The sequence below is a fragment of the Tasmannia lanceolata genome, unplaced genomic scaffold (assembly GCF_043159265.1).
Source record: "Tasmannia lanceolata isolate RefF3 unplaced genomic scaffold, GAP_Taslan_0.1 ptg000008l, whole genome shotgun sequence".
NCBI classification, from domain to species: domain Eukaryota; kingdom Viridiplantae; phylum Streptophyta; class Magnoliopsida; order Canellales; family Winteraceae; genus Tasmannia; species Tasmannia lanceolata.
In genome coordinates this window covers 59,956,344-59,969,198 of record NW_027518685.1, presented here as the reverse complement: position 1 = coordinate 59,969,198, position 12,855 = coordinate 59,956,344, and the positions used below count along the sequence as shown (strand labels likewise).

Sequence of the window (12,855 nt, the reverse complement as noted above, 5' to 3'; positions counted from 1 at the left end):
AGATAGTATTTGTTGCGTAGGAAATTTATCATTTATACAGACCATAGATGTTTGAAGAACTTACTGGCTCAAGTAATTCAAACTCCAGCTCAACAACAATACCTTTCCAAATTGCTAGGTTATGATTATTCTATTTTTTACAAATCTGGCAAGGAGAATCAGGCTGCTGATGCTTTGTGAAGAGTAGAACACACCCTTTCTACTCTTACCATACTTCAGTCTGTCATTTTCAAATGGCAAGGTCGGTACCAGTATTGGATATCTCAGCTCAACTTCAGTTAGACAATAGGACTGATCCAGAACTACTTGACATGCATGCTGAAGTGAACAACGGAAGTGCTTCCATAGAATTCAATGTCAGAATTCTCGAATTTTTGTTGGCTCTACCTCACAATTGAGATACAAAATACTCTATGAATACCATAGCACGCTTCAAGCAGGACATCCGGGAGTATTACGAACTATCAAGAAAGTTTCTGCAAAAAATTTTTGGATTACATTACGCCAAGATGTTAAAAAATTTGCACAGGATTGTATCATTTGTCAGCAGATTAAATATTCAACAACTCCCCCAGTTGGGTTATTACAGCCCTTACCAATACCACTCAGAATTAGTGAAGATGTTACGATGGACTTCATCACTCATTTACCACCTTCAGAAGGTTTTACAATCATAATGGTTGTTATTTATAGGTTGCAAAATATGCACATTTGGGTGCATTACCAACACAATTTAATGCAGTCAAGGTTGCTCACCTCTTCACTGAAATGGTAATTAAACTCCATGGATTGCCAAAATCTATCGTTTCTGACAGAGATCCAATTTTCACCAGTAAGTTTTGGACGGAGCTTTTCAGATTAAGTGGAACATCTTTGAATCTTTCCTCCGCTTATCATCCCCAATCAGATGGTCAATCTGAGGTCTTAAATCGGTGTGTTGAGCAATACTTGAGGGCTTTTTCACAAGATAACCCCCGGAATTGGCACAAGCACTTATTGTGGGCTGAGTACTCTTATAACACTTCTTTTCATAGTACCATTCAGATGACACCTTTTGAAGCTGTCTATGGCAAAGCCCCTCCAACATTAAACACCTACATTCCAGGGACAACATCTGTTGAAGCAGTGGACACAGAATTGCAGCATCGAGATGAAATTTTGAATCGACTCAGAGCTAATTTGACTCAGGCTAAATCACGAATGAAAGATAGGGTGGATCACAAACGAGTAGATAAACACTTCGATATCGGTACCTGGGTTCTACTTAAACTCCAACCATATCGCCAACACTCTGTTCATCATCGTACCTCTCAGAAGTTACATAAACGTTACTATGGTCCGTATGAGATTATAGCCAGAGTCGGTCCAGTTGCATATAAATTACAATTGCCAGCAGAGAGTTGCATACATTCTGTTTTTCACATCTCTCAGCTTAAAAAAATTTTAAGGGCCAACTCCACATTCAATCTGCACATTGCCAGATCAGAGTTTTAACAACCACCCTGTTATCACACCTTTGGCTTGTTGGGTATATAATATAACCCATGTATGTTCTAATATAAGCCCAATAAGATAATGGACTGGTGTAGTGGGCCTATTTGGGCTAGAGCCCACTAACCTATTAAAACCCTAGTGTATCTAATATATATAGGGGCTGGAGGCAACAAACTTGGTATTCCAAATTAGATACCTTGGGTGTAATGCTTCAAGCACTCTTTGCTTGACCTAATTACCTCTAACATTCTTGAAGCATTCTAGCAAAAACCCTAATTTTTGGACGTTGGCGTTTCTCTCTCTCTCGATCGAGTTGAATTAACGTTTGAGAAGGGAGGGGATCTATAGTTTCTCTTGGATCCGTTACAACACACACCATCTCGGTTTTAATTCCACTCGTTGGAAAAAAAAAAAAAAAAAAAAAAGGACGTCTGTCTCTATCAAAGCAAGTGGTCGAATATATCAGTTTTAGGGTTCTTCTCTAATTTGGTTTATGAAAAGGAGAATTAGAGACGCAATTCTGCTCTTCTCTCTCTGCACATATTCCCCTGAGATGTGTGCCTCTTTCTGCATCCCAACTTGCTGCCCTCTCTCATCTCAGTTTTAAAGGGTATCAATTCTTTTGCCCAATTCGTTTTGGGGTTGAATTATTTGGTGCCGGATTTGGTGGCTGATTTGGTCTCATCTTTTACATGAGATAATCGGTCTAGGGGGAGGGTGAATCTGACGAATTTTTTTTTTTAGGTGGTGGTTTTGATGCCGAAAAACCCCTTTTTTTTTTTTTTTTTTTTTTTTTACATCTTTGGTGGCTGATTCTCTCCATCAAGCTTCTCATTGAAGAACAAGGGTTCATTCCAACAGACCAGGTTTCCGGAAGTGGGTTTCCCTCCTTCGAACAAGGTTCTTGGGCGTGGCTTCTTCCCTTCCAAGCTTTGGCCGTGACTTCTTCCCTCCCAAACAGACTCTCTCGGCAAAGTCAGGTTGAAGATTGGGCTTTGAGCCATTGTGGCTGAGAGGCTTGTGGCTGAATTTTTTTTTTGATAAACAGGTTCATTGAGTGCAACCTTGGAGGCCGACCGAACAGCAGCAGTTGGGTTTGGTGTGGATTCTTGTGGCCAGTACTTCTTGCCGTCGGGTCCCTTTCTCGTTGGTTTTGCCCTTTTTTTTCGCAGGGCTATTTCTGGCGAGAATTCTGGACTGGATTTGCAAGATAACAGCTTTGTAAATCGCGGGTTATACAGAAGGCCAATCTGTTTTGGGATTTGCAACTGGTTTTAGACCGGTTCTTGCCAACTAGTTTTGCCGACAGTTGGATAGTCTGAACAACCCTTGCCTCGGGTTTCGCCTTGGCTGGTTCTTTGTTCTTGGTTCACCCCTGTAAATCCCAATAGGTTGGGTTTGGGTTTTTCCCTCGGTGGTAATCTCTTGCTGTTGGGCTTCATCTTGGATATCTCGGATTCGAGTTGGGATTTGGTTCGCGACTTAGTTATTCTTATTTGGTTATCGCGCTTCGCAAATCAGGTGCACTCTTTCCATATTTTATTTTGGTAAATTAGACTAAAATGGACAAGACTGCAAATCCCTTTGATATGGTCAAACGTTAATCGTTTGGACACACCATATAAGGAAGCTACTATGTTGGTAGATAAGGCTGAGCCTAAAAGTTTCACTGCTATGTTGAAAAAAAAAAAAAAAGGCCAATACTTCTTCAAATTGGTGGTCGGATACAGAAGCCATTTGTCATGCTTACAGCTCAAAGAAAATTTTCACTGGTGTTATCGAAGTAAAGGAGACTGGTACAGTGGCTAGTGGAGCAGACATGGAGGTCACTCACACTGGTACTGTGAACTTGGCCCTTTCTTCAGGTAAACAACTAACTTTATAAGATGTTAAAGTAGTTACTATTATTTTGGTATATGCACTTCATTTATATGTGGTAGAGTACCCAAGAATTTTGGTGAGGACTTTGTGACCTACCCTTTGGAGAATGATCCATCATCCTATCAGGAAGTGATGAGATTTAGGGACTCTTTGTTATGGGCAGAAGCCATTCATGATGAAATGAGCTCTCTGTTAGAAAATCTAACTTGACAGCTAGTCGATTTGCCAAAAAGGGCTAAGACTATGGGCTGTAAGTAGATATTTGTATGTGCTTATACAAAATTTTGTTATGGTCTTAATCAAACACCTAAATTGTGACATCAAAAATTTGACAAAGTAGTAAAGAGCTTTGGGTTTTCTGATCAATTACTCTGATAAATGCTTTTACTATCATTTTGTGTCAAATAATGTCATGATTATTTGCTTGTATGTAGATGTTGATTCTTGTTTCCAATCTCTCTCTGTGGTGAGTAATGTGAAACTAACCTTGGGTAAAGAATTCGACATGAAAAGACCTCGGTGTTGTTAACACCATTCTTGGTACGAAAGTAAGTTTTTGATAGGCAGGGAATCGCCCTTGGCCTAGCCCATTATATGAAAAAAAAAATACTTTCCTTATGGGGATGCAGTGAGTGCAAACCGATTGAGACACCATTTTGATTATACCAAGAAGCTGATCTCTAAGGCAGAGACAGTGTGTGGATCAGTTAGATTATTCTAAACTGATTGGTAGTATCATGTTTGTTATGTGTTGCACTGGACCAGACATGGCCTTTATAGTTGGCATGCTGAGTCATTTGACTAGCACTCCTGGCCATGAGCATAGAAATGCCCTTATGAGGCTGATGAGATACCTTTCGTGTACTCAAGAGTATGCTCTGAACTATGGTGGCCATCCACTTATTGTGGAAGTTTACTATGTTGTATCATGGGGCTCGAAATCAGATGACAGCAAATTTATTGTTGTTGTGTAGAAGTCGAATTGGAACTTTATGCCCTAACTTCAGCTATAGATGAAAGTTAAGGGATAAAGAATCTGATTATGGTTATGGCATTTTACTGACCCGATTAAAGATTAGTTCTTTAGTGGGTTAAGGATTAGTTCCTTATGTGTGTTATGTGATAATCAAGCTACAACAATGGTTGTGAAGAACTCATTCTTTAATGGTAAGAAGAGACATCTTAGTCTACAACAGGTCATATGCTGAATTATCTCAAGAACACGGGATTATCACTTTGATTGATACGAAATCGAAGGATAATAGGTCGAAGCTCTCACAACAGGGACTGACCAAAGATTGAATATTCAAAATTGTGGGGGAGATGAGGTTAAAGACCGTGTAGACATGTCTTAACCTACATCCATGTTATTTTGAATTTTTCGAATCTCCCTCTGTTTTGGCTAAGATAGGCACTTGATATGTTTCGATGATGTTTACAGTTGTTGTATGTCATTCCACATTTGATGACATGTCCTTTTTTGGGAAAGGTTGTACATTCCAAACTTGATGATACAGCTTAACTCAAATATGGATAAGATGACTGTAACATTCCAAAAAAGAAACATGAAATGGTTCTTTGCAAAAGAAACTATTTGGTTTTGTTCTTCATTGAAACTTGACAATTATGAATGATTATTTGCAAAAGAAGTTGTTTAGGTCTTGTTCTTTATTGAAACTTGACAATGATGCTTATGGTGAGAGTGATACTGATACTTTTTCAGTCATTTTGAATTGTACTAAGTTCTTCTTCAGGTAGAACTAGATACTTTCGTGAATTATGGAATTGTACTAAGTTCTTCTTCAGGTAGAACTAGATACTTTAGTGTTTTACACAAATGATTGGATTCATTTTTATGAAATCCATATTTGGTAATTCATAGGGATTGGCGAAAAAGGAGGAGCTTGTCTTGATTTGGACTTTGATGAAGATGACTTACTTAAATCTTCTAAAGTCATAAAGACTATGCTTTTATTTCAGTATGTATAGAGTTCACTTTTTTGTGGAACTTTATTTTGGATCTCGATGAGAATCATACCCCATGAATGAATTCCTCTAAGATCAGTGGGGTTCACTTATATGTGAAACTACCTTTTGGTTGAGTTTAGCTTGTTGTATATCTAAAACTCTTGGTTTGTCATAAAAGGATTCGTGTTTTCAGTTGGATTACAGATCTTTTATGATATAGACCATATGGTGATGTGGATGATTCAATATTTTGTTGTGAACATTACACTATCTATCTATTGGATTGTGCTATATGTAGAACATAGGAGGAGATTGTTGGGTATATAATATAACCCATGTATGTTCTAATATAAGCCCAATAAGATAATGGACTGGTGTAGTGGGCCTATTTGGGCTAGAGCCCACTAACCTATTAAAACCCTAGTGTATCTAATATATATATGGGCTGGAGGCAACAAACTTGGTATTCCAAATTAGATACCTTGGGTGTAATGCTTCAAGCACTCTTTGCTTGACCTAATTACCTCTAACATGGCTATCTTAGGGACGCAAGTTATTCTCCAAAATGATAAGCCTGTGACTCAATTACGGGTGCAATGGCATGGTCTCTTACCTGAAGATGCATCTTGGGAAAATTTGGCCACACTACAAACAGAATACCCTCATTTGAACCTTGAGGGCAAGGTTCCTTTTCAAGCGGTGGGCAATGATAGCAATCACATTGATGTTGAACCTGAAGGAGCACAAAATGCTGAAGACATAGAAGTGGGAGTGAGTGACGAGGGCCAGTTAATACCGAAGGAACAGAAAAGAGACAGTAGAGTTCAAAGGGTCAAGCAGAAGTCTATATGGTTGAAGGATTACATATAGCTGATGAGGAGTTATAAAAACTAGTGCTTGTAGGAATAAATAAAAGAGAATCTTAGTTGTTAGTTTGTTAGGAAAAGTGCCAACTGTATTAACTGTTTGAAAGGATATAAAAAGGGATGAATGTGTAATGATGAAATCAATGAACGAATGAAAATCTTTCTTTTCTTTTCTTTTCTTTTCCAAACTCTCTGAACCTTTTCCTCTGTTTTCTTCCTTTCTTGAATCTTGAAAACCCTGGTACTAGATCTCACTGAGGTAGATCTCGTTTCACTCTCTTACAATTGAAAGATTCCATCAACCATAATAAGTTCTCTTATTCTCTCTTATTCTCGCTGAGAATCCAATGGGTTTGATTGCCACATACACCGGCACTGGGTGTCTCTGGTGATCAAAAGGAGCGTAAATATCACTTCCCTAGAAAACGTCTGAGGTTTAAAGCAAAGAAATCTCTATCCTAAAAAGCAGCTAAAAGTATTCATATCTCCTAAAAATTCTACACCATTCACACATCTAAGACTTAGTGCGTGTTTGGCGTACTGTTTAAAACACCGTTTGGCGTTGGAAACACCATTTTGGGGCCAAACGGCCGTTTTGGAGTGTTTGGGTGCTCAGCCACCATTTGAAACGCCGTTTGAAACACCGTTTTGAACCCTCAAAACGGTGTTCTGCAAACGGAGGGGGGGAGGTCCGTTTGCAAAACACCGTTTTGAACGGAGTTTTTGGGCAACGGGTTTTTACATGTTTGCCCTCACCAAAACCCATTTTTAAGTATATGCGCGCGATTTTATGCGTTACGTCAAATACCAAAAAAGTGGGGGTGTTAATATCATTCTTGAGGACACAAATTTGTTAAATTGTTAATATTTAATTCAAAACAAGGGGCTCTGATATCATTATATGATCTCTTAATTTTGATTTTCTCAAGACAAAAGAATTAAAAGAAACCCTAGTTTCTTACTTTCTTCATCTACTTTGCAAAATTGCAAACCCTCTCACGCCTCACTGCCTCAGCGCCTCCACTCGTCCGTCAAATCCGTCAAATCCGGCTGTTGAGAAGAAGAAGGAGAAGAACCCTAAAGGTATAGCCATTTATTTTTTTGGCAATGATGTTTAATTTTAATAGTGTTTGAATGAGATCCTAATGACCTTTTAATATTGGGCCTAATGAGAGAGTAGTTGAGTTACATTGAGGCCAACAAAACAATGTCATTTTTGGTCATTTTACCACTAAAACTCCGTTATGGGGCATTTACAGCCAAACACACAATACCTCTGTTTGTCATTTAAAACGCCGTTTTGATCTGGCCAACCAAACATGAAAACGCAGTTTGGCAAAACGCCGTTTTGAACCAAAATGCCGTTTTGCAAAACAGCGTTTTAAACGCTATTTCAAACGGTACGCCAAACACACCCTTAGAGAAAAGCAACCCTTCTACGAAACTTATCCTATTAAAACTCCTATAAACTCTCAAACACCCCAAAAAAACTCAAAATTCCTAAAATTATTCTAGATATACACGCCCAACTCTAAATAAAGAGCAATCATAGATACAAGGGTGCCCTTGCATAAAGAGCGGCAAAAGGGCTCTTCATTGGATACACGTCATTTTCAGTTACATTTTAAAATTGGCTGGAAAAGAAAAATTAGTTACATTTGATGACGTGGATCCAATCATGAGCCCTTAAGGAAGGGCTCCCTTGTATCCATCATTCGATTCATTCCTCCTAAATAAAATAAAATAAAATAAAGCAAAACAACCCAAAAAGGGCTCTTCAAACGTAGTAATCAATGTGGACCATAGATTTGGACGCCGTCTTATATCTTCTGACCGTTGATCTTTGTCATCGGGTGAGATGCACCTGCATCCCAACCCGAGCTAAAATTGGGTTCAACCCATCGGGTCAGGTTGAGCCTGACCCAAGTTACACCCTTATGTACGGGCCGTTTGGATACATGGATTTTATAATTCAGGATTCTAAAATCATAGATTTTACAAGGTAAAACCTGGATTTTATAATCATATAATCATGGATTATAAAATCCATATACCTGTTTGCAGTCTGCCCATTCTCATCGGTGGAAAATATCAGCTCGCTTTTCCCTGACCAACTTGAAGAAAGAAGGGCCGACGCTATGTCATGATCGCATATTCGCATGCCAACTTGTTTCATACAAAGCCGCTATATTTTGCGGCTGTCCCTAACCTTTTTAGCAACCAAAAAGGTGGAACGCATCACACAACCTTTTCAGCCGACCAAAATGAGAGCTCTTTGATTTTTAATGGGCCAAGAAAAAGAAAATGGAAACTTCCGAAGATTTGTAAACTACGACTTCCACCACACAGCAAATGCTAAGGAAAGTCCCGCGAATAAAACTTACTACTATTCCACCCCCATGCTATGGATGGGTGTAAAATGGTGGGCCCCACCCATGCTAGGCATGGTTATAAAAAGTTGGGCCCCGCCAGTTATAGCATGAGGTGTAAAATAGCGGGCCCCACCGTATGCATTGGTTTTGATAGAGATGAAGGGCCCACCAGATATAAAATGGTGGCCCTCAACCATACTTTTCTTGGGTATAAAACGTTGGGCTTCACCCTATCAAAATAGAACATAGGTATAAAGGAAGGGAAGGGATAAATCGACTCCCAAATATCTTAAATCGACCCCTATGTCTCTTTCCCTCTCCTCTCTCTCTCCCTCTAACCCATAGGAGAGAGAAAGAGACATAGGGGGTCAATTTAAGATATATGGGGGTCGATTTATCACTCCCCATAAAGAGAAAGTTTTCCAATAAAAAATTTTTGTTTGAAAAAATGCAAAACACCGCCACTTACATCTTTCTTTCAAAGATGAGAACACTTCTTTTGGGTTGAGTCGGACCCATGTAAGGACCTGCATTGGTGGCTTGACCCTTCGATACCTAGCATATGTGGCAATGTTCCACAGACCGTGACACATCTCGTCTCATCCCCGGCCAATAATACTCAGCGCCGATCAGTTGGTATGTCTTGTCACGGCCAAAATGTCCTTCACCATGACGTTCCTTCACTATCGGCCCGGCCTGTCAAGGAATGACAACGGAAAGAAACATGCTCAGTACATACTATGGATAGATAGATATATTTATGGGTTGTGCACCACAAATATTGTTCACGGGAGCAATTGTTGTGCATTTTCTACCATGCAAGTGTCCCTAGCAATGCTAAAGATATTCATAAGATCTCCTAGTCAGATCGTAATCTTTTATCACGCGTGGCCTTCTACCTTTATTCAGGAGGTGCTATCACAATACTGAAAGGGGTCCCCTACCAAAAACAAACGTATCCAAGTTCATGCATGCACACAAACGTTCCGATGAAACATTTGACCACATCTAGCAAATGTCTTGTGAAAAAGCTACTATTAATGCTGTTGCAACAACCAAGAAGGTGCCCTACCCGAAAGAGACTGTTTTAAAATTATTTGTTGCGTATCATTCTTTTCAAGAACTTGACCGCATATAGTGAAGGAATTAATTGGAGGTTGGAATTTCACCATCAAATAGCAAATGGGTGGCTTATACCCAACAAAAAAAAGTATTCAACTCTATGCATTTTGACTAATTTAATTGAAATTATCCATAATATTGTACTAACCATGTTTCTTTCTTATTCTTTCCTAGAAAATATTTTATTGGAAAACCTTTTCTCTTAGAAATTTGGTTTAGCACCTATTTTACAAGTCGGGCCACCATTTCACACCTTATGTGAACGATGGAATGGGTCCATAGTTTTACTCCTCATGCTTTTTATGGGGTGGATCCTACCATTTTACACCTCAGATTTTGATGGGGTGGGGCTCACCTCCTATGCATTAGGGTGGGATCCACCATTATACAACTCATGTTTTGATGGGTGGGGCCCACCATTTCACACCCATGTATAGCATGAGCGTGGGATACTAGTAATGTATAATATAATTAAGGGCGACGATAAATTCGCACCCCTGTAGGATAATTCACACCCCTTTAAAGGAGGGTATGTGGCAGACTTTAATACTTTTTAACGTCAATTCAGGTTAAAGGGGTGCGAATTATCCTACAGGGTGCGAATTTATCATTGCCCTATAATTAATTAATGATTAATCCTACTCAAGGACTAACATATGATTTTTGTTTTCAACAATTTCTTTATAAAATCAGATCATGTGTGCCGTGATCGCAAGCAAGTGGTTTCACTGGCTATAAGTAGTTTTCGCTTGTAGTGTCTGCTGCTAAAGTCACATAGTACATCCTTAGGGATACTTGATAATGCATGTGTGGCATTCATAGTGGCAAATTCTCTTCACGCTCACTGTAATGTCTTGAGATTGATTTTCAATTTGTCCATGAGGTCTCTTACAAACATCTTCGTATTTTTTTATCCGCCTAGTGTTAATAAGATGATTAATCTCTTCACCACAGGTCCTTCAGTGTCACATTTTCAAAAGCTTATATATCCATTTCTGATCCAACTGCGAATGGGAAGATACACAAGTACATTTCATTCGGTGTGCCCCATTGTAGCCACCACTCGAGATTAGAAAAAATTATTAAATAAAATACCTTCCCCTTAAATGAAATTTACCATCACACTTTTCTCCCTTCCTCAGGACCGTCAGGACCATGAAGTTGCATATTATTTTTATGGCTTTACAAGTAATGATCGAGTACTTGCAATGCATGGAGTCCAACCGGTTAAGTAATATTAGGTTCATTCATGTCGTTAGGATGTACGTACGTCATATCCCCCAAAGTGCGAACCACTCAATCACCCAAGAGTGCAAATCATTCCATCGATCGAACATCTTGATCTTTACCATCCTAACTTCTGTGACTTCACTGATTGCCCTGCCACCCAAGAATGTTACCCTTGCCCTCCTCTTTCGGAATGTATCAAAATATTTATTCCTAGAGCAAATTTGAGCAAAATAGCCAAAATTCAAATCTAATCATCTTGAAAAAGTCTTATTAGCTGAGCAGAGTGGGAAGACATCTCCAATAAACACGTTCTCTGTGTCCCCTACTGCTACTAAGGCCCTATTTGTTTCAGATTGTGGCCACCGATTGTTAGGCCCAAGACGATTATTGGTCTCAAAATTAAACATATTTTTTAGTCCAGTAATCGGCTTCCGGCTAACAATATGTTATCACAATATGAAACGAACAGGGCGTAAAATACTACCAGAATCAATTGTCACAGTTCTCCTTGTTAGCACTCTAGACAATCCTGATTCAAGTCATCTTGCACAAAAAAACATATATTGCATGCCTTTCATGTTGATCCTCTATCTCGACTTGTCTTTTGGATTCCATGTCAAACTGTTTTCTTATCTGATTCTCCCCACGAGCAATCGATCCGTGATATGGTTGCCCTCAATATTGGACTTTCTTATAATCTCATTGAATAAAAGTTACATCATGATCTCTTCCAAATTTCTGTTATTTATCCAAACACTAACATAGTCACTGTATTGTCATTTGAATTAGAAAATGAGGTTAAGTGCAATATAATTGTATCTTTTTCCTCCATCTTGACATCAATTGTGGGGTCGATCTAAGATTTTACTAAGCAAATTAATATATTATAGGAGTTCCTTACCTTCCCCTATCTCCAACCCATACAATTGAAGCTTCAGATATCACTTGTCGATCTAAGCTTAAGATAAAACTTGTTGGTCGAGCTCTTTTCCATATAAAGATTCTCAAATTTCTCACATGATTTTGGTATTGAATCTTTGTGCATAACGAGAAACATAACTGTAAGATCCAAAATCAGAAAGGGAGAAAAAATTTCTAGGCTATATATGTGGATTCTCTCTCTCCCTGTGGAGATGAGTTTTCAGCATCTCCAAGGGGCGGGCACTGCGGAGTTGGTCGGGCACAGTAGTGCTGCTGGAAAACAAAATCGGGGAGGGTGGGAAAACTTAGAACTGGACAATATTTACAGTAGAGTTGAGGCGTGACATAATGGCATTAGAGCCGAACCTCCCGAAGTGTGGTGTACCAGGGAGGATGCTGGCCCCAAGGGGGGTGCCAACGAGGATGCTGGCCCCAAGGGGGGTGGATGTAAGATCCCACATCTGAAAGGGAGAAAAGATTTCTAGGCTATATGCGGATTCTCCCTCTCCCTATGTAGATGCATCTTCAACATCTCCAACGGGCGGACACGGTAGTATTGCTAGAAAACAAAACTGGGGAGAGTGGAAAAACCTAGAACCGGACAATATTTACATAGTAGGGTCAAGGCATGACAATAATGCTACCTCACAGACAATGTCGAATCATGATGACAACTTTTCCTCGATGTCCTCCCGCTCATCTTTCTGTTTCTTCTTTGGCTTGTCATCCTTTCCCTTCAATGATTATACAAGTCCTATTGAACTAGAACATCCTTCTCTATCACCCTTCAATGATTATACAAGTCCTATTGAACTAGAACATCCTTCTCTATCAGAGAGTAAGACAACGTTTCCATCAGCTTCTCAATATGAATTATATAGGTATTTGAAGCCATTATTGCCATTGTGTAAAACTACTTTAATTAATCAACACACTGATTAGAACTGTTGTTTGCAATTGACATAAACATTGCTCCACCCACAACAAGCTTCACCCCTAGA

General features: G+C 39.2%; 1 protein-coding gene across 1 annotated transcript; it reads left to right on the top strand.

Annotated features, from left to right (window-relative positions):
- The first annotated feature begins 233 nt into the window (after nt 1-233).
- On the top strand, nt 234-6,213 carry LOC143883117 (uncharacterized). The gene is made up of 5 exons (XM_077386475.1): nt 234-356; nt 694-1,249; nt 2,543-2,612; nt 3,247-3,359; nt 5,888-6,213. The coding sequence occupies exons 1-5, from the start codon at nt 234-236 to the stop codon at nt 6,211-6,213; spliced, it is 1,188 nt and encodes a 395-aa protein (XP_077242590.1).
- The last annotated feature ends 6,642 nt before the right edge of the window (nt 6,214-12,855 follow it).